The sequence below is a fragment of the Neolamprologus multifasciatus genome, chromosome 18 (genome assembly GCF_963576455.1).
Source record: "Neolamprologus multifasciatus chromosome 18, fNeoMul1.2, whole genome shotgun sequence".
Lineage (NCBI taxonomy): Eukaryota > Metazoa > Chordata > Actinopteri > Cichliformes > Cichlidae > Neolamprologus > Neolamprologus multifasciatus.
The window spans coordinates 18,567,760-18,594,166 of NC_140456.1; the positions used below are offsets into that span (position 1 = coordinate 18,567,760).

The 26,407-nt window shown below is 39.7% G+C and overlaps 1 protein-coding gene across 2 annotated transcripts; it reads left to right on the top strand.

Moving 5' to 3' along the window:
• Positions 1–342: 342 nt before the first annotated feature.
• LOC146497725 (oxysterol-binding protein-related protein 1-like) lies at positions 343–25,660 on the top strand. Of its 2 annotated transcripts, XM_085139150.1 has the most exons (29): positions 343–450; positions 740–865; positions 979–1,064; positions 1,157–1,231; positions 1,445–1,556; positions 1,677–1,762; positions 2,200–2,344; positions 2,541–2,608; positions 4,526–4,570; positions 4,905–4,978; positions 5,296–5,359; positions 5,516–5,617; positions 5,708–5,827; positions 7,134–7,212; positions 8,774–8,880; positions 14,982–15,150; positions 17,051–17,240; positions 19,538–19,613; positions 20,374–20,508; positions 20,739–20,836; positions 20,960–21,142; positions 21,243–21,350; positions 21,602–21,691; positions 21,889–22,015; positions 24,037–24,153; positions 24,243–24,366; positions 24,454–24,544; positions 24,655–24,675; positions 25,354–25,660. In XM_085139150.1, exons 2-29 carry the CDS (start codon positions 742–744, stop codon positions 25,454–25,456), a joined length of 2,919 nt encoding a protein of 972 aa, XP_084995276.1. In that variant the 5' UTR covers positions 343–450; positions 740–741; the 3' UTR covers positions 25,457–25,660. The 2 variants fall into 2 exon arrangements, with proteins under 2 accessions (XP_084995276.1, XP_084995277.1); XM_085139151.1 differs by lacking the exon at positions 24,655–24,675 and having other exon boundaries at positions 344–450.
• The last annotated feature ends 747 nt before the right edge of the window (positions 25,661–26,407 follow it).

The window sequence follows — 26,407 nt, forward strand, 5'->3', positions numbered from 1 at the left end:
GGGTGGTTATTTTCTTGGCACACTTTGGGCTCCTTTGCAACAACTGAGCACAATTTAAGCACTACAGCGTACCTCAGTACTGTTGCTAACCATGTCCATTTCTTTATGTTATGGGCACAGTGTACCAATCTTCTTATGGCAGCTTCAAGCAGGACAGTGCACATGTCAGCATGGACCACCGTCTGAGGAGGGTTTCCAACACTTTGTTGAAACTATACCAGGAAGAATTAAAGAGGTTATGAACGCAAAAAGGGGGTCCAACCCAGTACTTGCTAGGTATGACTAATGCTAGTAGCTACTCAAAAATACTCTGGCTACATCCCTGTGGTGGTGGGACTGTCCGGTCACGTGGCGGCTGCCTGTCACCTGATTGAACCGATCAGATTTCAGCGTGTTGTCCCTGTGAAGCAGACCAAAGATTGTGAAAGAGTTTCAAATCCATAGCTACACGTAAGTCTGAGTTTAACATTTTATCCTCGCCAACGTTAGTAAGATAACTATTTAGAGTTAATTCCGCTCTTAGTTTGTTTTTATTGAGCTAAAGCAGCGTTACTTTTCACAGTTGAGCTGGACAAACGTAAATAAAAACAGATATTACGTCGACCTCTAACTAAAACCTTAAATTCTTCACTTGCAGATGAGAAGCTGTATTAACTGCACCTTGCTTAACGTGGTTAATTGACCAATTTGAGCTAACTGCCTTGTGTTTAACATAATTTTTCACACTTGGCAAGTCCAGTGATGGAGGATTGCACACTGGAAGAACAACTTCTCCTTCATGCTAAAGAGGGCAACTGTCCTCAAGTTCAGAGGCTCCTTCAGTCCAGGATTCACCAAAACAGCTCTCTCAACATCAACTGCAGATGTAAGCTGGTGTGTGGGGGAGGATGCCATCATCCAGCTGCCCTAATGTCACATGTAACTAGAAAATTGCTAATTTTATTTTATTTTTTCTTCTTTTTCTTACTCTCACTGTAGCTCGTTCGAAAACCTGCTCGGGATGGACACCTCTTCATTTGGCCTGCAGCTTTGGACACAGAGATGTTGTTGAGGAGTTACTGAAGGTGAGAGCAGTGTATGAGTCACATCATTACCATGCTTTTTGTGTTCAGGACCTGCAGCCAGAGACATTTTTATATCAAGAATGCATTTGCAGGCAGGGGCTGATGTGAATTTGCAGAATAACCTGGGTGACACACCTCTGCATAAAGCAGCATATGCTGGACGAAAGGTAAGGATAGAACGGGGAAAAAGTAGTGCTTCCTTACAAGTCTGTAAAAGCACGGTAAACTGTGGTGTACCTTCTTCTAACCTAATGTCAGCTGGATCAGCTGTCACAGAAACACATAATATATTTTCTCATCTCCCACTGAAGCTTTTGAGTGAAATGTGATGGTCAGGTTTTTTTTTTTATCCCCCCACCCCCACCCTTTGGACCCTTAAGGAGATTGTTCTGTTGCTTCTGCGCTATGATGCCTGTGCCAACATAATCAATGGAACCGCTCAAATCCCTAAAGATGTCACAGAGGACGATGAAATCATTACCATGCTTGAGGGTATGAAATCATGGGAGTGTTTTTCTTTTTTTTTATTTATTTATTTTTTAAACGTTTGATGGCTTCTCATTACTGAAGATCAGCTGCCTTTGTTCTCAAGTACTGATTTGGTTTGTGCAGCTGCAGAGAGGAGAGAGGCAAGGCGGCATGAGGAGAAGCTTCTGGAAGCAGCCAGAGAGGGGGATATATCCACTCTGTCTAAATTGGTTAGTGTCTGACCTTTCAAAGAACTTTTGGCAGAAAATAGTATGCTTTAAGAGCATCTCTCCAAATTTCACACATTTAACAAGTGCCTTGGGGTCTGGCACACACTTCGGTTGTCTCGCAGAGATTGTTGAAATGCACCACCGTTATTACAAATACTCTTTATACGATTCGATATTTGTACAGAGTTCGGGGGGTCTGATGTTCAATCGCAAAGTGACAAATCTGAGTCCACAAATAAGATGGCATGTGGCAACTTGCAGTAAAAGCCAATTCATGTTTTGTTTTTTGTTTTTTTTTAAAAATCTCATTCTGTCTTGCTGTTTTTAAGATTGATCATTTAAATAGTTTTATGCATGTTTCAGATAGATGTATGTAAAAGTTTAACCTCATTTTCCTGCCTGTTGTTTCTGTCATTTCTCTGATTTATACCCCTCAGCTCAATGGGAAAGATGCTCCAGATATCCACTGCAGGGATTCAGTGGGTAATACGCCTTTACACTGTGCAGCCTACAGGGGGCAGAAGCAGTGCGTTATAAAGCTGCTCAAGTGTGGAGCCAACCCTAGTATCAAGAACAACAATGGTATATCACTTATCTTGTTCTCATCATCAGCTCCTATTATTCCAGCTGTTTAATTTGTTCAGTGGTGTTTAAAATGGTTGTTTAAGAATCACACGTTATTTTCTAAGGATGGTAAATACTATAGTCCACCGGTTTTGTTCCAAGGAAGTGTCAAAAGGTGCATAATAATTTGTTTGTATGGCTGATGATTTTGCAGCTCAGACTGCATTGGACCTGGTTTGCACTGATGAACTGAAACAGATTCTAGCAGCCTATAAAAATAAGGTGAGCTCAAATGGCTGGTCTGTAATGTCTCATTCTCTTTGAATGATCAGGATGGGTTCTGCTAAGAACATTCGGCACAGCTACACTACAAGTATGGTGTCTTAGTCATGATCCACAAAGGATGATACCTTTTTGGTTACTTGATTAATTAGAGTACTTGAGCTGTCCCTCATTTCTTTATATTTTGTTTCCAAGGAGCCAGACTTTCTTGTAATTTTTTTTTTTTTTTTAAAAAGTGGTTTTCAGCAATAGTTCTCCAGGCTTTCTGAAGGTTTTTGGGGGGTTTTGGGTTTTTATTTTTTTAGATATTTGCTGTTTTTTATAAAGACATCTAATCCAAGGGATAAATTGGTGTTGTGTTTACAGATAAACAATAATTTAAGTTATATCTTTAGGCACTTTGTTTCTAGCAACCTGTCACAAGGGGCATCATTTGATCCCATTTCATTAGTTGGATCTGCAAAACATGTCATAGATAACAGCTTGACTGGCATAAAATAGTATATATTTTTTTTGTGCCAACAAAGTAATTCCCAAAGAGGTATAAGCTGAAAACGTGACATATCAGGGGGAAAAAAATGAGGCGACTGGGCAAGTGCAAGACAAAAGAGAAAATGTCAGGCTAAAAAAAGTTGTCTAAGCGCATATGAACAGCTTCTAAAGGTTATGTTCTTAAAAAAAATTGGGACCTGGACCGGCCCTTCACTTTTCACTGAAGTCTCATCAGAAGTGGAAAGAACATGTTGGAAGGGTGGCTGTCAAGACGTGTGTCTTAATAAAGAGAAACCAGGAGAAAAGGTTGAAGTACGACTAGTTACACAGGAAGTGAACTGAAACTTAAAGGTAACGGGTGTTATGGGCTGATGGATCCAAATTCAAGTTCAAATTGTCATCAGTGTGTACGGAGGAGGTCAGGAGAGAAGTCCAACTGTGTTTAGGGGTGTCTGTAAAACAACCGGGAGCCTCTGTCATGGTTTGGCGCTGCAATTCAGCCAGTGGTGTTAGAGGTCTTGCAAAAATCGATAGAATTAGGTACAGAGCAAAATATCGTCAGATTTTGGTCCACCATGCATGAAGTGGAAATGTCTGATTGGCAACATACGTAAATGGTGCTCCATTTTGGTTTGTTTTTTTAATCTGTCATGGACTGACCTTCCCAGAGTCCATACCTCAACACTATTTAAGTAGTGTGGGATCATCTTGAATGGAACAAAAGGTCCAAAGAAGAGCTTTGAATGTCCTTCAAGAAGCCTGGAGAACTATTCCTGAAGACTACTTAAAGAAATAACAGGAAAGCTTTCCTGAGAGAGTTCAGAATAAAGTTTGTCATACCAAATATATATTTTATTTGTATAAACAGTTTTTTCCTTATATCCTGGATGTCTTTTACATTTGCACGTTTCAATGCATTCAATAAATTTCCCCTTTTTATTAGCCATGAAATTTGACTCGAGGCTTTTGCGCAGTACTTGTGTCTTGTCATTTTTTTTTTTTTTTTACCAAATTTTATCTGGGAAAACTGCAAAATCCAACTTGATGAAATTTACTGTGCTCATTCTTGTTTCTCACAGGGTTAAAAAGCCCATCACTGGAAACGTGTTCATAAAACCAAAAGACACTTTTTAAAAAATCCATCACGTTAATCACAGATACTGCGGTACTTTCTCTTTTCGTATGTCTTCATGTGTTCACACAGTTATGGTGACTGTGGAGGAAAAAGTCAGCTTTTATTAAGAATAAATACGTCCGTATTTGTATGTCTGATAATGCAGCGTTAATGTGGAGCACTACGTAGTCATGGTGCAATTCTTTTAAAAAGACTGCGCACTAATGCTGTTAGTATATTAAAAACAAATGATTCACACACAAACTATTCAACGCTGTACACAAGACTGATATTTTGTTTTTCTTATAAAGGACATGAGCAGTGTGGTGCAGAAGATTGAAGGACCTCTTTGGAAGGTATCTGGATTTCTGTTGTACTATTATTAGGTCAGACCATGTTCAGACTTTGACCTTTACAATTTGATGAAATTGACTTTTTTCACATTACGTGATAGAGAATATTTGAACTTCTTTAAAAAAAAAAATTATAGGAACTATTTATTCTTTTGTTTTTCTTAACATGCTACACTTTAATTTACAAGAAAACTCATACCACTCTGGGATAATAATAATAATAAAACTTTAAAATTGATAATATTTGTTCTTCCTAAAGTCATTTAAACTAGATATGTAATGATGATGTGTAGTTTTGCTGCGTGGGGTATTTGTTAAATTATTGTTTCTCTGACAGAGCTCACGCTTCCTCGGATGGCGTTCCCACTGGGTTGTAGTTGAGAATGGAACTGTCTCCTGGTACCCTAGACAGTGAGATACTTTTATCAGCTGATTTTATAAAGCTAAACGCTATAGTATGTATATTTATAGTATTATATATTTTACTTTGTGTGAAATGTTGCTTATAATCCACCAATGAAATGTTTTGTTTTGTTTTTTAAAAAGAGAGAGGAGATATAAAAATAACTGTTACTGGAGATGAAGTCGCCTGTGGTTTGCCAATTATACCGTTAATACTTAACAGTGGTAACTGTTAATGCTGCTTTATCTTTCACTGTGAGTGTGTGCTTGTGTGTGATTTTTCTGCATGCTCTTTCATCATTTTTGGGTTTGTTTGTTTTTTTAAGAGCTGATGCACTGGCTGGTGTTAGGAAACAGGGCTGTAAGTCTCTTTCACAAGCCTACTGCATGGTAAGTACTGGAGGTTTAGAGGCGTGTTTTCTATCAATCTATATTACCCCACAGATGCTCAGTAAATACATGTTTCATTTATTTTCAATTTGAAGCATGATGTTGAGTTACATCTATTGCAGCAGTGTAGTCGTTAGTGATTTCTTGTTATTCCAGGTCAAACCATGGGATCACTGCTTCTTCATGCTCAGGTGCTTCGATGACTCTGTGCATTATTTTAAAGTCCCCTCGCAGACAAACGCCGTGGCAACAAGAAAAGTGAGATAAAATTGGTCACCTTCTTTATGGAAGAAACAGTATTATCTGTATGAAAGGACTAATATGGAAATGTTGCATTTATTCTGTTAGAGATGGCTGGATGCTTTTGAAGAGCATGCATCCTACTGCACTCGCCACGACACTGACGAGGTGATTATAGATGATGCTGCGGGTGATGTAAGAGTGAGGAACCTTGAACAAGCACTTCAGGTAAGACCGGGATCAAAAAGTAAGGTGATGATGATCAGATGGTTTATAGCACTATTATATCGAACCCAAAAAGTTGATTCATTTCATATCGACGTAGCATTTTCAAAAATTACATTAACCTGTGAATTGTGATGGATCACACGCCGGATGAACTTCAGTGTCATTGACCTTTGGGTTTGAGCCATATAGGTAGGGATGGGTATCTGTATCCGGTGCCATGATGGCACCGGTTCTGACAACGGTAGTAACCAGACCGAAAAGCAGCGCACATTTCGGTGCTTTATTTCGGTGCTTTATTTTCCTGAGATGTGATACACTTTAGATTCTAGCCAATCATTTTACGTTTCCGAGGATAGTAGGCGGGTCCAGGTACATATATTCTTTTAGAGCAGAGCTACAGATTAAAAATGCCCAAGGTGAAGCGGTCAAAGTCTGGCTGTAATTCACAGCAAAAGATGCAAACTCAGCAGCCTGCAACAAGTGCTTTAAGCTGATACTGTGATACTGTCAAAGGAGGTAACACCTCAAATCCGATGAAACGCCTGGCGACGTTTCATCGGCGTTTTTTTTAAAAGCCGAAAAATGCGCCGTATTTGATAGCTTGCTGCGAGACCTCACACCGAGCGCATCTACTGCGGCTGTGGTGCCTGTTATCGGACCCAGAGTTAGCAACATCCCCCAAAACCCCGAAGAGGAGAGACCTGGCCCCTAGCCCTGCCAGTGTAGCAGAAATGATGAGGATGATGATGCAGCAGCAGCCGTTCTTCTCTGCGTGAGTAGCTTAATGTTGTTCGTGTGTAATTTACGTTGAGTAGGCTAACCACGTTATTAAATTAATGCATGTAAGGTGAACTAGCAACATGCAGCTGTCTTCTTGTTTGATGGCAGATACTCCCTTCACCCTGGCCAAAAAGACTAAAATGACCAAAGAAAAAGTGGAAAACAGTTAAACATGAGAGGTTTTTGGACAAAGTTTGTGTTTTTTCCATTGATTAAGCACTGCTTCCAGCCAAGAGTGATACCATATATGCCCTATAGCTGCAGAAAAGGCTAACATTGTCATCTTTTTACAAAAAAACAGCTGAACATGAGAGGTTTTTGGACCAATTTTGTGTTCTCCATTCTTTAAGCACCGGTTTGAGCACCGTCTAAGCACCGGGACGTTTCAAAAGTACCGGTTTGGCACCAGTATCGGATAAAACCTAAACGATACCCATCCCTACATATAGGATTTCAAAACCCTCAGTTTTGTTGAGTTGTACAGAGTTCTAGTGTTAAGTTTCTCTCTTGTCTAAAATTGTTACAGGGAGCCAGGGCCTTCCAGCAAAAATTGGAGAGTGAAGTGTCAATATTTCTGTCCATGGCGAAGAATGAGGAGAATTATGGTAAGTGCTTCAGACATATCCAGTTGTTACTGTCTCGAGATATTTTAGGAGAGTATTTTTAGACTTGTTCAAAAATGATTATTCAGTCTGGTAAATGACAGAAAATTATCAAGATGACTAACCATTTATATCATCTGCTGTGGAAAAAGCATGTGCGGCTGGGATACCAGACCTCAATGCAAAATGTTGAATTTAATTTTGTTCTAGAAAATTGCAGCCACTTCATTAGCTACACCTGTTTAACTGCTCATTAGTGAAACTATCTAATCAGCCAATCACATGGCAGGTACTTAGTACATTTGGGCATGTAGACATGGTCAAGATAGCCTTTCTAATTCATCAGAATGGGGAAGAGAGGCGACTTTAAGTCACTTTGTGTGTGACAGGCTGGTTTGAGTATGTTGGAATCTATTGGGATTTTCCCACACAACCGTTTCCAGGGAGAGAGAAAATATCCAGTGAACAGCATTTCTGTGGGCAGAAATGTTGATACAGTACTGAAGTGAATGGCCAGACTGCTTTGAGCTGATAGGCACACAAATGAACTAAAATAAAAACACATTCCAACTAACTTATGGACAAGCGCATCTCTGAACACAGAGCACAGTACAGTTCGCACAGGCTCAACAAAAATGGAAAATAGAAGGTAAGAAGATTTTTGCCTGGACTAATGATCGTAGTCTTGATTTCTGCTGTAACATTCATATGGTAGGATGAGGCATGAAAGCATGGCTACATCCTGCTTTCTGTAACCTTACCGTAACCTTAGCTAAATTAGACCCCATTTACCATGCTGCCGTAACGTATATAACAGGCTCACACTTCATGACTCATCATTGCACTTTGTAAACCCTTGCTGGATTTACTTCACTCAATAATCGAAGGTTGAATCATTGGGATATTTTTACATGCAAAGCCATTCTAAGAAAATTGCCATCATATACCTACGCCAAGTTCATTGCCCTCCACAAGACCTACAATCTCAGAGCCAGTAGCTGGCTGCAGTTTAAAGTGTCCCTAGCGAGCACGGAGTGAGGAAAGTTTAGTCTATCTTTTTTTTCGGCCCGTGATCTTGGAATGATCTGCAGCTCAGGAATCTCTTATCCCTTTAACTACTTTTAAATAAAAACTAACAGAGGTTTTAGTCGCCAACTGTACCTGTAAAATTTAAATGGGTTGAATTTGATTTGGAACTTGTTTTGCACTTTGCAAACTGTGCTGCTTCTCGTCTTGGCCAGGACATCCTTGTAAAAGAGATTTTCTCATCTCAGTGGATATTTTTTTCCTGGTTCAGTAAAGATTAAATTAAAATTAAATAACTTGTTCAGGCTGGTGCTGCTGGGCTAATTGTGTGGGGGATATTTTCTTGGCATTATTTAGGCCTTTTTAGTAGTAGTTCAACAGGGTACACATCTTCTGCAATAAATACACATGTACTCAGTTAATTGTGAAAAAAATACATGCCAGTAATGAAAAATTATGTTTAATTCCTTTTTTTAATATATAATATTGTGTACAGTATAAGCTAATACAGATATATTCATTTTATTTTTTTATAAAGAGTTGACTGGTACACTTCTGCTGAAAGCAAAAGAGACGAGTGAACTTTCCAGTGAAACATGCTCTGCTCTCCATCTGTGCCTTGAACTGCTGTCAAAGCAAGAAGAGGTAAGAGGAGCATATTACTCTTCTTGGGGAGGGCAAGTTGAGACAGTCCATCATCTTTGGATGGATTCTACTCCCTGAAAATCTATTATAGATTATTTAAAATAGTGTAAGAGTTTAATCTAATGCAGTGTAATCTGTGATTCTGATGTATTTTGATTCTGTCATCTGCATGCAGTCTTCTGTAACCCCTCCACTTGATGTAAATAGAGGGTGCTGTTGTAGATTAGCTGCAGCTCACTGAGCATGTATGAATCGTCCTCTCATTCATATACTTTCCCCCGCATACTCTACTCCTATTGGCTGAATAAATTATACTGACTGATTACAAAATCCTTAAATCCCTCCCCCTTACGTTAGCTCCTTCACACCAATCAGGTTTAAAATGTGTGTGTGTGAGTGTGTGCGTATGCAGGCGCGTGTGTGTACCAGTCCCTGTCCACTTGTCTTGGTGGCTGTGCCCTTGGGGAAGCACCAGAACAGCGTGGTAATCACTGGCACGTCTGTAGGAAGGACGTAGGAAAGATCCGCTTTTATGCTTAGGTCTGCATTCAGCCTGCAGATCAGTGCAGACGCACATACGCAGACACTCTTGGACTCGAATCCACACGCTCCAGCTCTAGGGGAAAGGCTGTGCGTTTAGTGAGGGAACCCAAGCGCTTTCATATTCACTGGCTCAGCCGCAGATACATGTATTCACGCTCGCATAGTGTCAATACACTCTCGCACGCACATTTCCATATGCCAGAGCATCCGAGAACGGGAAAAGAAGACACAGCGACAGCACTTTTCTCTCGCATCTACACAGGTAAAACAAAACAAACAGTTGTTGTTGTTGTATAAAATTTACAGCTTTGCCTTTTATTGTGAGCTGAACAACCGGCTGTGTTTGCCGGTTGTTCAAAGCGGCAAAAAGCGTTTTGAAGTTTGGCGCGATTTAATTTGATGTTTCTTAGTGTATTGTTGATTTGAGGGTTGGTCTGAAGCAGTGGCGCCAGCGAGGGCTGTTCATCAGTATGCAGAGGTCATTTCTGTGGATTTAATGATCGGTATTTGGAGTGTGAAACTGAGCGTCTTTGAAGTGGCACCGAAGTCTACACTGCTCATTACATCTTTATAATGAGCTCATCTTATAAAGTAATTAATTCTGTCAAGTAGGAGAATAGATAGGCATTGATTAAATTGCACTGAGGATGCATTTGATCCGGTAATAGATAAATGGAAGCATTCAAAGCAAAGGTTTGTGGGTTTAACTATTTAATCATTCTTTATGTTGTACCCAAATTATTTCCTTTCTTCCTTTAGCAGCTGATTTTAAATTATCACTCTAAAACTACTACTCTGTGCTTACTGTATGATATACACTTAGACTGCCTGAAAACCTTTAGTAAGGCAACTGTCTTTCTTATGGAGACAAAATGAAGGACTCGTTCTTGTTAATTAAGCATGCATGAGAACAAATAAAACACAAGGATGTTTAATATTTTGCTATAAATCCTAAATATAGCAGTATTGCACTGACTAAGAGTAATGTATTCATCCAAATCTGGTACAACTGTCATGTCACTAGGACTTAATCAGGCTTTTTAAATAAGAAAGCCGAGGACGTTCACTGGAATCTCATCAATCAAACATTAAAACGTTCCAATAAAACAAACTGAATTAATTTCTGACAAACGAATGTAATAAGAAGAAAATGTCTTAACAAGCATGGTAAATCTACTGGTGCCACGTTAAGCTAATGCTACTACATGTACTAAATGGATTATATTTTCTACAGTGCTGAGATTGCCCATATTAAGCTGTATTAGCTCTAATCCCACATTTCTATTCTCCCGCCCCAGATGCTTCTGTTGGTCATACTTGTTTTCTACTGTCCACAGTCCATGGCAGTATTCACATTCTGTTGTAACTGCACACATGTTTAATACTGAATCATGTCACTTAATGGCTCAAAGGGTCTTGCACCAATTAAAGTATTGTCCTTCAGAAGTGTAGATGTGGCCTGACCCATTTCAGCAGGCGCTGCAGAAGTAAAGTATGCTAGTGGAAGTGCCACATTTTTACAGTACATGTAGGGCACACTGTGACTAGGATGTGAGTATATGGCATATAAAGTAAGGAGAATTGTGCTTTTAACAAATGGGTAGAAAGCTTCATGAGGAGGTTTGACGACACTCGCGTACAACAGAGATTTATAGGCCCCACTTTGCTTGGTGTTTGTCAGGCGGCACGATTGCCCCCCTGTCTAGAAAGCGAACAGAGGATTACAGTTTGAAACCACTTAGTGGTGATGTGCTGAAAAGCAGATCTGTCACTTTGTGTTGGTCTGACGTCAGGAATAAGGCATAAAGTACATTTATTTGATTGAAGTTATACATTTTTGTTTCTTCTTTAGTCTGTCAGAAAGCCAATTGACCTTTAAAACTTTGGGGGTTGGTGTGAAGACAGTGTAGCAATTGACCTTTAGTTCAGCCATTGCCACATAAGTAACAAACCTCCTGTCGTATCCCAGACAGGAGATTTTTTTACTGGCTTTGTTTCAGTAGTGGCTGGTGAGTGGGTATATATGGATGTATTCAGTGCATTTAGGTATGTAAACATGGTCAAGATGGTCTGCTGGCTTTAGAGTCACCTTTAAAGGTGACTTTAAGTCACTTTGTATGTGTCAGACAGGCTCGTCTGAAGGTTTCAGAAACTGCTGATCTACTGGGATGTTCCCACACAACCGTCTCTATAACAGTAAATTATCCATAAAAGAGAAAATATCCAATGAGCAGCAGTTCTGTGGTCAGAATATCTGAGATATCCAATTTAGGTGAGCCAGCATCCACTTCTGGCTCACCTAAATTGGACAATAGTAGATTGATCAGACCAAACATTTTTCCAATCTCGAGTTCTCCTGTGATGTTTGGGTGCTAGGGTCAGAACTGGGTGTTAACAACATGAAAGCATGAATTCAGTCTACATTGTATCCATGATTCAGGTTGATGGTGGTGATGTAATTGTGTGGGGGTACACTTTGGGCTGGTTAGTACCAAGTGAGCATCATTTAAAGACTACCTGGGTATTATTACTAACCATGGCCAAGCCTTTCATGAACACAGTGTATTTTTGTTTATTCTGATTTTTGGGACTGAGGTTCCTCATACCGTTTACTACATCTCTTACTATAAAGGTACTTCCTTTACTAGTTGAATGGCTCCTTTGAAGCAGGCTTTCCAAATACAGTTGGATATAGAGTTAATGTTACAGTCAAATGTATAGAGCTATAATAATATTGCTTCTGAGGTTTGCTTTTCTTTGAACAAGAGAGTATATTTCAGCACAGAATAAAATTTTTACCCTTTGGGGTTCTGGCCAAGGAGAAACATCCCTCCCAGGCTCCAGTAACAGCTATGGCACAGAGCCTCAGCAGGGCTTAAAATAGCACTGTTTGTGCTCAGGCGAGAGGATGCAGTGAGAATGAAAGAGCTGGCTGCGATGGTTACACAAGTGTTCCATTCCTGGATGGGCTCTCACGCCAAGTGCCTGGGACAGGGAGTGTTAACACAGGCTCCTAGACAGGAAGATGAGTCACCTTTAAACGACAGTATATATTTATCAAATATGTTTGATGAAAATAAAATCACAATTCAGCAGACATTCCCATTGCACAAACTTTAAAGAAAAAATATAATGCTAAAGAATTTGCTATTTTTATGCATTTTTAAATGATGCTGCATTTAAAGTCCTAAATTAGATGAACATAGATTCAGAAACACAGCTGTAATGGAAACGTTAACCTTAAATGTAGGTGCCAGACTTAAAGACTCGCTGCCAGACTTGTTCCCTAGTGCAGAAGAAGGGAGAATATAGAGAGTGCTGAGAACTCAGAGAGGCTCTCTTTGCTAAACCTAGTTATGGATCTGATCAATGAAAAGTATATGTGAATTTTCTATTAGCCAACACAGTAATTAATGGATCTACACCTGCAGCCTGCGGGATTCGTTACTGATCCGACCAGTAATTGGCCAGGACTAGATTAGATTAAATCAGTCCCAATCTCCAAGCTTACAAATGTACAGACTTTGAGATACATTCTTGCATTTACCAAGTGGTCTCAGGGCTGTCACACAGTCAAATTGTCAAGTACACAAGACTCTTAAAAACACTTTTGGTCCTTTACACACACTTTGACAGGCTGAAGCCAAATGTTCGACGTTACTTCTAATGTCTAATTGTTGAAAAATGTGTGATTCTTTCTAATAATACTGCGTCTGCCTTGCGTTAAACCAGAGGGAACCAGCACAGGGATATAATTGTGCTTCTAATACAAATTACAATAAATTTGACCCAAGCTATCACCTTTTATTAAATAGTCATTTTCTGATTTGCCAGTGCTGGCATTTCATTAACTGGTGACAGCTTCATCAGATCTTCATCTGACTACAGCTAAATAATAAATGATCTAAAGCTTATAGCTTCTGCAGACTTCTCAGTTGTCTTATTTTTATCCATTTTCCATCACCAACCTCATGCAAAAGGCGCTTATAAGTGTCTGTCATGTTACCAAGACAAAAAAGGATGTTGAACATGTTGTAGTTCTTATGTTTCTAGAGAAAGTGCATCGGTACAGATCTATAGATGGTCATTATAGATAAGCTGGACTATAACTTGACAGAGGATGATAAATTTGAATAAACAAGGTGTCTTGAAATCAAGATGTTACTCATCAGATATTGAATGAATACATAGATCTCCAAATTGAACATTTAACGTGTCACTTTTTTTGGATTTACATACAGTTTATTGGGATTTGACTGGATTTCAGTGATGCCTTTTTAAAGCCTGCAATTTCCATAATAACCCAGCTGGAAGTTGCAGTTCCGGTTGTGCTGACCCAACATTTGGCAATTGGAAACAATCAATGTTCATTACAAATGGCTGGATCATGGTCTTTGGAGTAGGCATGCTATTCAGCAAGTAAGTAAATGTGTCTGGGTTTTCCCTGCCTCTTTTCTGTTAAGTGTATGTGGCTGATTTGATCAGACTCTACCACAAAGGCATCTGAAGCAGTTTATATTTAAGTCTTTGTGTTCAATCATATAATCATTTTATATATGCAGTATAGTAGCTGATGTTTTTGAGAGGATTTTTTGAAAATAATCAAAGAGTTACTAGTTTTCTTCCAATCATCCCTTTAAAGGAAATATTAGACGTCATGAGAATCTGATGTCTGACGCAAAATCACTCATCTAAATCTTCTAAATGTTACATTTTTTTATTCGTGTTGTTAATCAGACAACATCCTCGCAGGGACTAATACACTCGATCAAAGGGAAATGGGTTAACCACACATACACGATTACAGTCATAAATTGCTACCTAGGCATCAGTAGCTGTGTCTTTGTGCGTGTCTGTGTGCTCACCTTGTAACACATCGGGCACTATAAGAGATGACACAGAACTTTTCATCTTTAGTCGAAGATACCGACCTCGCTGTCCAGTCTCAGATTTGCAGTGTGATTTGCAAGCTCCTGTTTCTCAGCTGCCTTCTTCAAGGTGACACTGGACGTTTGTCAAACTGGGAAGGCTGCGCTCAGTTTTTTTATTTTGCAATAATTTACTAAACTGAATTTACAATGAAGTAAAAGGTGTTACCTGTTTTTAAATAATATGTTGCTGATAAATCTTTAGTGTTATTTTTGTCATTTTGTTAGAGGCTGTGGATATTTGCTTGGTTTTCGACTCCTGTTGGTAGAGCTTGAACATCAGCAGCAGTGGACAATAGGACAGACTAATCTGGGCTGTCACGCAGTGGCCTGGCTCAGGTTCCTTTGAAGGGACACTCAATCCTGGGCTTCGGAGCTCTCTGAGACTATGGTGTTTGGTTCAGCCTGGAAGAAACTAGATCTGTGGGCAGGGTTAAAACAATGACCTGCGATCAAAACCCCAGACAGAGAGTGATGTTTGATTGACATCAAAATATTAATCTGCTTGTTCCACTATGATCATCACATATTTAAGAGAAATGTTTTTCTGCAATAAAATGTTAAGTTAGTCGCTCTGGGCACGCTCTCTTCGGTCGCTTAACCTTCTGTCTGGTTGTCCTGTGTTTGCAGGTGTGGAGCCTGAAAGTGGAGCAGGAAGTGGAGAAGAACAAAGCTCTAACAGAAGCCTTGCAGACTTTGGCAACTGAGAACCACGAGCTCAAGCAATCCTTGAGTAAAAGGCGGAAGTCCTCCAACCTTAGTACTCTCAATGAAGATGACTTCTATGATGCCGTGTCAGGTCAGCGGCCTCTTGGTGGAAGTAATCAATCAATGTGTGATTATTACAAAAGGGACACACTACATCAGTGTAGTATGTCTTGTTGGTTGGGAGAGATCGAAAATACAATTGTTATTTTCTACTGCTCTAAAACATTCTTACCATCAAATGGATTTAGAAATGAGGAAGGTCACGTCGCTTTTTGCAGATTTCTTGTTGTAAATTGCATTTTAAAAGAGTTAAATATTTTTTTTCTATTATTCTGCTGAAAAACTCAGTATACAGAGTACAATATACAGTGTACATTTCAGTACAGTCCTATTTAGCAGACTTTCCTTTTCTGTTAGATTTGGTGTGAGTCATATAACTGCAGGCGTCTGGATTTGGACAGATATTTCATAATTGAAGCACCTGAGAACTGACATCTTCTGGTAATTTGAGTCATACTTAAATAGCACTTTTCTACTAAGACATTTCCTACTACAAGCCTCATTCACTAATTCACACACATGGGTGAGTGTGTGTCTATGCCTAAGAATTTTTTCTAAGAGGCGTAGAAAAAATGCCTAAGAATTACAACCATCCATCCTGAGGTCCTTCCATAAAATTTCCAAGAGGTTTTAGTCTGGGTTGTGAATTCTCCTGAAGCTACTCCAGCATACCCTGTGCTCTGTGCTTTGGGTCATTGCAATGATGATATGTGAATTATCATTCTAGTGTCTGTTCAAGGACCTCTCTGCATCCACCTGCATTTATCGATTAGTCAGTTCTTCCTAAGATGCACTTCCATAAATGAATGCTGCTACCATTCTGGTTTATTTGAGGCATTCAGTGTGTAGTGTTCACCATCACTTAGTGTGTGGAGATCAGTTTTTCTTTCATCAGGCTATAAAATCTTTTTCCTCTAAATGCTGTCTCACGGACAGATGGTCATCCTCTAGAATGTGCAGTGGACTATACTGCCCTTCTTGCACTTCTTACTTAATTTAGCTGCACAGATGCCTCTAAAAACGAAAAGAGAGAGAAACCTGGTGGTTACAAATGTTCTCCTGTGGAAACACAGATCATTAGAAATAATTTTACACACTGCCCCTGATCAATACTGTTCCACAGCGTTATTGCAGAGGTCTGCAGAGAGGTCTTCATGGCTTGGTTTTTGTCCTGATAGGTAGTGTGATTTGAGGCACCTTTTTATATACACAAGTGTATACTTTTCACAGCTATGTCTGGTCTATTACATTTTTCCATTACAGAAAATAAAATTGCAGACATGTTTAAAGGATAATTAAAACTAACAAGATGCAACTGTCACCATGAAGGGCTGAATTTTTAAAGCGACGTTTTCATTCTTTTTGCTTTACTTTTAGCACTCTGAACTGCCACAGAGCAAAGACTGATGCACAAAATTGCAATTTTAGTGCATGTGCACCTCTGTTCATATAGAGCATGTTTATTATGCAGTGTTATATTTGCTTCTCCATCCATGTAGGTGGGTGGATGAGAAATTCTTTCAACACATAAGTCAGAATGCGGTACGTGAACGCACAATAAGCACCAATTTCACTCAAGCGTATTCGGCTTCTCTTATTCGTCTTTGCTTTGTGATTTTTGACAGTAATGTCAGTGACAGTGCTTTCTAGGGGGAGGAGTACCATCCCAGTGAACACAGTGCAAACAAATGTTACAGGAAGCGAATCCTTTGTGTGGCCTCTCATTGGAACACAATCCTCAGGTGGGGTTTTGCATGGCAGCAGGGAGGGGGGAGTTTGGAGAGGAACTCGAGCACAAGTGCTTATTTGCAGATAGTAAACTGTTGAGGCTGGAGGCTTTTTTCTTTCTTTTTTTTTTTTCATTTCCCGAGCCAGCTACTGGAACCTGTACGTGCAAGCGGTTTGGTATGACCTGGCATCTAACCCTACAGAGTCTGAGTCGGAGCACTCGCTGAGCGGCTTCCTGTCTGTGGCCAGTTACTCCTGCGAAGAGGACGAGGGGAGAGACACCCCCTTTCTCAACACCCTCCGCCGTCCCAGCGCATACAGGGGGCCTTCCGGAATGTCAGGGGAGGGTAACCATGGCAACCAGCCATCCCAGTACAATGGAGTTAAGCACAGGTGAGCTGGGACTTGTTTCAGTTGATGATGTTGTGCTTGTTTACTGGATTAAATGATTGCAAAGAGCGGAAAATACAAAGGCTTCCAAGGCTCAGTGCTCGGCATTCAGCTTGTTCACTGTTTGCTGTATGCGAGACTTTGTTGAAGTTGGTGATAACAGGATTCGGTACAATGTATGTTTACTTTGCCAAATGATGAAAATTTTGTGGATATGATTTGTTTGGTATCTAATGACAGGCTGCAGACCTCAGTCAGCAAGATGATAGGTCAGTGGACAGAGCTGGTGTAATGGGATACCAGCTTTCCACCCTAGTCTGTTTTTTCTCATCAAGTGGTTTTTTGTTTTTTTTTTGTTTTTGTTTTTTTCTTGTCTTTTTGCTTGCTCGAGCATCCAGTCCACAGAGAATAGCCTGTTTTCATTTTTCCTGACAGTTCCAACTCTCCAAGCCAACAGTCGTTTCAGTACTCGGTGCATCTTGCTGTGTTGTCGTGAAGATTTGACACTCTCTCTCATTTCCGTGGATGCTGATTCTGGCTTGGCCTGTCTTCCTCAGTCCAACAAGTGATCCATGAATAATTAAGCATGTGCTGGCTCAGAGTAGAGTTGGAGAAAAGGGCTGCCTGGCTAGCTCTGTGTGCATATGTGTGGGCTCGTATGTGTTGTACATGAAAGATTTATGAGGTGTCTGTTTATTTGAAATTAATTCTGTCATTCAAAGGATGCCCGTCAATGATTGCCGACAGTCTGGTATGTTTTTCTCTATGTTGAGTCATTTTGCCATTAATTCTTTACAAGATTATTATTACGCTTATTTAACCAGGAGATGGCTTTGAAATCAAAAACTTTTACAAGGGCGAGACCTGGGAAGGAAATAGCTGTAAAAACTAAAAACATCTCAAAAACACAACAAATATAGAATAAAATATAAGAGCTATGACATAATATACAATAAGCAAATTGCAATAATATAAAACCTTCGTAGCCTCTCAAGAAAACCATCCACAGGTCTCCACAGTAATTGATACAGAGTGTTTAAATTGAAGTCTTTCTCTGAATGATTCTATGAAAACACACTGTTTCAATTATCTGTCAGAAGTCCAAATACACCGCCTTAATATATCATTACTACCATGGTGTTGTAGCTGTGTTATCTGTTTGTATATGAAATAATGATTTGAAAACTGAGCACAGTGCCAGCTGTAAGATGTTTCTGCTTCAAAGTAGTTAAAGATTCACTTGTATAGCACGTCACACCTCACTTCCAGGTGGGCTCATGTTTCAGTAACCTCAGCTGACCAGCACAGTGTCCGTTAAATGCATTTTTAACTGTATTTTGGAAACAATCAAAGATAGATTTGAGCATTTTCTTCCACATTTAAAGGTAAACATGTTAAATGTTTAGCACCTCTATAAAAAAATAATATTCAAGAGCCTTACATAGATAATGTATATGAAGAAATCCATCCATGCTTTAATAAATCTTGAAGCAGAGGCCAGTGGAACAAAAAATAGGCCAGGAGTATGGTCTGCCATGCATCACTGCTCTGCTCATCCTACAGATGGAGCAAACCCCCACCCCCCACTCCCCGCTCACTGTTTATTTAGCTGAAGTAATGGCTTTTATTTGTGTGTTGGACCAGCACTCTTTTCATTTTTTTTTTCTTTAAACAAGGACACCATCTGCCTCCAGCTACCATACCTGTAAAAGAGTCCATACTGCAGATGCTGGCAAGACTGCAAGATGAACTCAGTGACCAAGAAAACACAAACAAGCACATACTTTAATCTAATTTGCATCTTAGCTTTCTTATGTGAAGAATGTTTCCAGACAACTGCATATGCAACAAGAAAAATTAAAGGAAAGCGCATTATAGTCAGCGTGCACACACAGCTGTACATGCATTCATGGGTATTGCATGAGGTTGAACGGACTAGCTGAAAGCTTACAGGTGTCGGATAACCCTTTTTCCCAAATGGTGGGTCGAGCTAAGTTGTCTGCTCTGAAGCTTTTAAATAGTGCAGCTTCGTACCCACAGGAGACAGATTTATGTGTTTTTAATGTGCGCTTTACACAAAACGTGAAGGTTTTAGAATTTAGCTCAGTGCCACATTTTAAAAGAAAAGCTGTTTGGAGTGTGGACGAGGCCAGATCATCTAGCATGCATCATCTGCTTTGAATTGCACAGCTGAGACAACAAGCATAATTTTCCATATGTTAATAGAGCTGGATCACGTGATATAGGAAATCCTCTCTGTGTTTACCCCTCTTTTTGTTATTCATATTGCTTTCGCACAGAACATCTCTACCGGCTCCCATGTTCTCCAGGAACGACGTGAGCATCTGGAGTATCCTGAAAAAATGCATTGGCATGGTGAGAACACATCACCCTCAGTCCGGTAGATGTTTTGTTTTATTTTCCTTGTTGTGTTTTAATGTAGATAGGAGTTTTTATAATGCAGATTGTTGAATTAGAACTAGGATATGATATAAAAAAATTAGGGTTTATGAAAAGCGAGGGCTTTTTTTGAAGTTGCTTTTATGAAAAAAGGCAAAATGTGAGACAATATAGTGTAAAAGAAGTGTAGAGGTGGGGTTTGATCATCCTCAGACTAAAATATAATCAGCCTCTCTGTGCAGCACAGAGAGTTCAGTTCATTTTTCCCCCAAAAGAGCTGAAAGCCCTTGACACTTACCCCTTTTTCAAGGGAGACCTGGTCAGAAAAAGCACACCATTACGTGCTTACCAAAATGATAAAATTGGGTATAACAGAAACAGACATGGGTTTAAAAAAAACAGAGCAAATTGGGACAAGCAAAAACAAAAAAAATAGAAAGCTCAGGTTATGAATAGTAGTGCTACACTCTTATGTTAACGAATCATTTTGAGTTTAAACTCACCCAGGGAGTTTTTTCTTTTTGTGTTCTGAAGGTTTTCCCATAAACTTGAAGGATGCTTTTCTACCAAGTACTGAAACAAAATCTCATCACACAAAAAACATAAAATTCACCGAGTGAATAAAATATACAAGCGCTTTGGTCTCCTTAGGCTTAAGTCTGCTAATAAAGCAGAAACCATATCATGTTTGTCCTAATAGTCTTTTTTTTTTATCTTCTCTAACTCTTCTTTGCAGGAGTTATCAAAGATTGCCATGCCTGTGGTATTTAATGAGCCTCTGAGCTTCCTCCAGCGGCTAACAGAATACATGGAGCACACCTACCTCATACACCAGGCGAATGCCACAACAGACTCTATCGAGAGGATGAAGGTACCATTCTGGCCATATATCCTTTCTTCAGTTAAACAAAAACTCCAAAACAGATGCATTTTTAATAGTAGTGATGCATTTAATTATCTGACTGGGATCAAATCACTATCCTCTCATTAAACTGCTGAACTATTATTAAATGAGTGCAGAGAGGCTGTGGCATGTCGGCACTATCAAAAATTGAGTTAGTTGCCTGTAATTTGATTAACATAAAACAATCTTCGGTGTAGTGTGTTGCAGCATTTGCTGTGTCAGCTGTAGCGTCACAGTGGGAGAGGACTGGGAAGCCCTTCAACCCCCTCCTGGGGGAGACCTATGAGCTAATCAGGTAAGGCAGCAGACTCATCAGTATTAGCGCACCTATACACAAATCAGCTTTTTGTTTACTGTACACGTGTATTTTTGTTAATGAGCTTTGTCTTGTATCAAACATACGCCTGCTTGCCATCAGAGACGATTTGGGCTTTAGGTGGATGTCTGAGCAAGTAAGCCATCACCCTCCGGTTAGTGCCTTTCACGCTGAGGGCCTCAAGGAGGATTTTGTCTTTCATGGTTCCATCTACCCCAAACTCAAGTTTTGGGGGAAGAGCATAGAAGCTGAGCCCAAGGGAGTTATCACGCTGGAGTTACCCAAGTGAGCTCACACTGAAGGCTGTTTTATAAATCTGTTCTGATGTATTTTAGTAAGGAATTGTTTTTTTTCTCCTTTGCTGAGTGCTTCTTTGTCTCTGTAGATATAACGAAGCGTACACCTGGACAAACCCCACCTGTTGCGTCCACAACATTATCGTCGGTCAGCTTTGGATTGAGCAGTATGGCAGCGTGGAAGTGCTCAATCACAAGTAAAATATGTATTGCAGTGTTCTCCGTATCTGTGAAACGCATTTGCATGCACAGAGACTTGGATGTAGGAATATATTTTTCCCTTGCTCTGCAGAGGAATGTTGATCTACTTTATAAACCTTAAGCTTATTGATCATGGAAGCAGAACTGGGACAGTCGCATGAGCAGGTTAATTAATGTTTGAAAGCTTCAGCTCGCAGAGGCAGAAAAGTGAAAGAGAATTGGTAAAGAGGCTATCATTTGCTTGCAGAACTGGAGAGAGATGCAGCATGACTTTCAAGCCCTGTGGCCTCTTTGGAAAAGAGCTGCATAAAGTTGAAGGATACATCCTAGATAAAAGGTATCTTCATGAGTTATTGCTGTTTAGTAATGCCTGTAAGCAGTAAGTCAATTTGTCATAACGCGTTTCTTTGTGATTTACTTTATAATGTATATTAAAGTGGCACAGTTTATATTGCACGATGGGAATGTTACCGCTTGGTATTATCTGCACCTAAAGCTGTGATTTATTAATATCTCATCTTCTTATGTTTGCAGCAAAAAGAAGCTCTGTGCAATATATGGCAAATGGACTGAATGCCTTTACACAGTAGACCCTGCGACTTTTGATGCCCACAAAAAGACTGAAAAAAAGAATCCAGACGAAAAAAAGGGCAACAAACAGGTACCAGTTTGACTGCTTTCAAAGGCGCCTTTGTTCTGTCTCCGTTGGTTTCCAGAGTTTAGGGCACTGGGCTTGTAGGTTTATTTGTTTTTGATGATCCCCCCACCCCTTCATACCTTTTCAATATTTCACCCAGTAAACTGCTGAGGCTACAGCCCATAGTGTTTGTGCTGCACTTTAGAACCAACAAACTCTCCTAGTTCAAATGTGTTAATATTATAAGGTGGATGTAAACACTTATCTCATAAAGCAAAATGTAATTATTGTTGTATTTAGTCTGTGTCACTTTTTCTATACCTTTATCATTAATGACATGGTGCTGGACCTGCAAACCACCCTGTGAGTGTAGCTGTGCATTGTTACTGTTTAAAGTTCAGTTCACTGTGTTTAACTTGTGTTTTATGTACACAGCATTGTCCATTTTGGTTAGCTCACCGATACCTTTTTGTAAAACTACTGGTAGTTTCCATTTTGCACAGGTGACTGAACAGCTGCATCTTCCACCTGTAGAGACTGCCCTCTGGTGGTTTGTGCTTTGCAGTGCACACCACCTCAGTACAGTGTTGTCTGTATGAAAACAAAGAGGAGCATGTGTTTTATAGAGAGCATTGAATAATCATGCTGGGACTTTACAGTAATCTACCTGTAGATTAGATATGTAGTCCCCCATAACTGAGTAAGCTTGAACAAGTAAGGTCATGAGTATTTTTATGAATTCGTACAAGTGCAGTAAAGCAGAACCTAAATTTGGTTGATATTTGGCCTTAAAACGGCTCCATTTGCAGATCCCAGGAATCGTTCATAACTTGTTACAGTTCTATTTATTTGGTCCATTTCAGCTACTTCATGTTGCTGCATGTAATATATTTAGATCAGGGCTCTTTGGGAACCAACTGGTTGCTGGACTTCTTGATCTTGTCACTGAAGACAGTTCCTAATGACACTGGGTGAACCTTAAGGGAATTTGTCATGGTGCAGAATGATCTCAGGCAATCAGACACTGTGATTTTTATGCATAAGCCAACATTAAATCCCTGCAAATAACATGGTCTGTGACAATGCTTCACTGTTGCCTGCAGACATTCATCGTTAAGGGAGCCCTTTAGTGGCCTGCCTTCTGTTGGGGTCATGTCTAGAGCACCTCTTTTTTTGTCTGCAAGTATTGCTTGAAGAGCACATCTGAACAAACTGGACCAGATTGTTCCAGGGTCCCAATATTTTATTCTGCCAGCAGCTGATGGCGCTGCTGAATCTCTTCCAGTTTCACAGGAACACCTTGCTTTCGCTGTTGCACTCAGTTTCTACAATTGTCTGCTTGGGAGAGAAACATCTTATATTTATGATCAAGCTGTCACTTCTACAGCATCTTTGCCTTTTTAATGATGCTTTCACTGTGCAGTTTTTTCTCCCAACCCAGCTGTTTCTGTTTCAGTTAATGATTTCAGGTCAACCGACATATGTTTTTACATCTAATTCTTCCTGTTACATAGTACCTGTTTTGTGTGGCAGAGCAGAATCTGTCGACTGTGTTGTATTTTAGTCAGTTTAACAACGTGGAAGTTTCCTTGTGGATTCATCCATTTCTTAACAGTCTATCCAATTTGAGATTGAGGAGGGCTAGAACCTATTATAACTGTCATAGTGTGAGATGCAGGGATCACACCGGACAAGTCAAAGTCTGCCGCAGGGTGCTAGCAGGTTTGAAACCAGAACCTGTGATAACCACAGCACACCCATGCCTCCAACTGACTTGCAAAACGGCGTACCATGGAGGGTATATCAAATAGCTGGCCAAGACAAAAGTTATTATACCATACCATATCATCCTTATTTATAAAACACTTTAAGACAACTACAGCTGACAGAAAGTGCTGTACATTAGAACTAAAATACATAGATTGTAAATAAAACAAGTTAAAAAGGTCAAATAACTAAAAGAAAAACTAAAAGAAAGTGTAAAACATCAGAAGTACTTGTGTGTCTCTGCTCTGTACTGTATATGTATCTCTCTGCGGCCTTAGAACAATGTCGATGAGGAGCCTGAAGAGACGCCTCCACCTGATACTGAGACTGTGCAGGTCATCCCAGGCAGTGAACTCATCTGGAAAATAACGCCACGTCCGGAAAACTCATCCAAGGTACAAAAGGAAATAAACGTGACATCGGTCAGATCAGTTTTGAATATTTTGCTTTAAGTTTCTTTCTTGTGTGTATGCGCGTGTTGCAGTTCTACGCATTTTCGACATTCGCCATGCAGCTAAACGAGCTAGACAAGCGCATGGAGGGCGTCATACCTCCCACAGACAGTCGCCTCAGACCAGATATTTGCGCCATGGAGAAAGGAGACATAGGTACAGTGTGTGATCTTGATTTCCTATGCTGAGCCCGCTGAATGTAATCTGTGGTGGTATTCAGTTTTCTGTATCCACGGCTGTTAGATCTGGCAAGTGCTGAGAAGAAGAGACTTGAGGAAAAACAGAGGACGGCCCGGAAGAATCGCACCAAATCAACAGAGGAATGGAAAGTGAGGTTAGTCAATGAGAAATGAAATTTAAATCGATTGTGGGTGGGCATTCACTGATTGCCTCCATGTTGTCTTCTGCTATTAACTATGCATTTAACTTATTATAATTGAAAAGGAACGCTGCACTTGGCCCAAGGTTTGCTGCACTTTTTCTGAGTGTTATTTTTCTCTCATGTGAAGTGCTGCACTACACTACACCACATTCCTCAGGACAAAATGCACAAATGCATGTTTTTGTTGCTCTTGGTCTGTCTGTGTGTGTTTTCAGACTATGTCACATAAAGAGTCTGGTGTTTAATACTGTTCAGCTTTTTAACCTCCTAGGACCTGGCGTCCACATATGTGGACATCACATTTTGGGTTATTTAGACCAAAATACTCAATTTTGCTCTACATGGGCCTGATATCCAATTACGAGGACATTATACTGCTACTGTTCTATCGAAATTTTAAATGAATATCCTCATATGTGGATCTCAATTTTTTTTAGAAACAAAAATCAGGTATAAAAAAAAATCTGGTATTTCTTTGTTTTTACATTCTCAATTTACATTCTTTTATATTTGGCCTCAATATGGCCAAATATAAAAGAGAAATTAAAAATGCATGCTGTGGAAGAGTTCGGGTCTTAGGAGGTTAAAGTTGTACACCGTGGATGGAGCCTTGCCATCAATTTGTCTTTGCTTAGTGTGTGTGTGTGTGTGTGTGTGTGTGTGTGTGTGTGTGTGTTATGTGTGTCATTCTCTTATGTATTTATTTAATCCTTTTGTTATTTCCAAGTGCTGTACTCATACACAATCTTCTCACTGTTCAGGTGGTTTCAACAAGGACCCAACCCACACAACAAAGCTCAGGACTGGCTCTACTTGAAAGGCTACTGGGACAGGAATTACTCTCAGCTGCCTGACATTTACTAATAAGTTAAAAAACAAGGCAAAACTACATGCATTCATACTGTACAGATTTCTCACCTTTGGACTTCATCTGCTTTACTGGGGGTCATAAGCAACTATGTAATAGACTATAGAACAACAGCTAATGTGTTGGTGTTCGGTTTGAACCCAGAGACGTATAATCCTCAGTAGGTCTGTGTGAGTAATATAGCACAATACTTTCTTTCACTTATTTATTATTTATTGTGGTTCTTCTTGACCACTTGAGATACCGGCATGTTCTAAAAAAAAAAATCTAGAATGTATTTTTTAGAAATATTTCATGTTGGATAGACCGAGTGTTTAAATAGCAGGCTGAGCTCTACTGTCTGTAGTTTTTCCGTAATTCACATTTGGTCATGAAAACATTTTCCTCATTAGCTTCAGCATCGAGAGGAGTGACGATTCTTAAAATCACCTTTGGCTACGATTGACACTTGTGCATACATACTGTTATGCAGTGCGAAGTATTAAAATAGGTCATTTTGGTATATCGGCCTCTGTTTTCACTTCCTGTTATGAGTGCTGCAGATATTTAGCGATTAACTGAATGTGTTACAAATTTGCCTAATTTGTAGACCTCTACGGTCAAGTGAAACTGTGTGTGTAGCTATTTCTAACAGTGTATAAGAAAGATGGCTAGAAGACTCTTGTTTGAATATCTGATTAAATAAACCCTACACTACGTACTGTATAGATGTGTACAGCAATTAACAGCATTGCGTAAGTCTACCTGGTTCTGTAAACGTAACTTTTTTCTTAACTATACTAAAGCAGGGACATTGGTTCTTCAATTACAGATTAGTGTGTGAGTGTGTTTGTGTAAAAGTCTTGATATAGATTAGAATACCTGGTGATCGTCTTAGTACTATGTGCATTGATATAACTGAAATCCAACTATCTCAAACGCATGTGCATCACTACAACTATGCAAGC

Coding starts and splice junctions, on each gene's coding strand:
- LOC146497725 (XM_085139150.1), top strand. CDS start 742: ATGGAGGATTGCACACTGGAAGAACAACTTCTCCTTCATGCTAAAGAG. Junction 21,692..21,888: donor GGATACATCCTAGATAAAAG/GTATCTTCATGA, acceptor TTATGTTTGCAG/CAAAAAGAAGCTCTGTGCAA. Junction 22,016..24,036: donor AAAAAAAGGGCAACAAACAG/GTACCAGTTTGA, acceptor CTGCGGCCTTAG/AACAATGTCGATGAGGAGCC.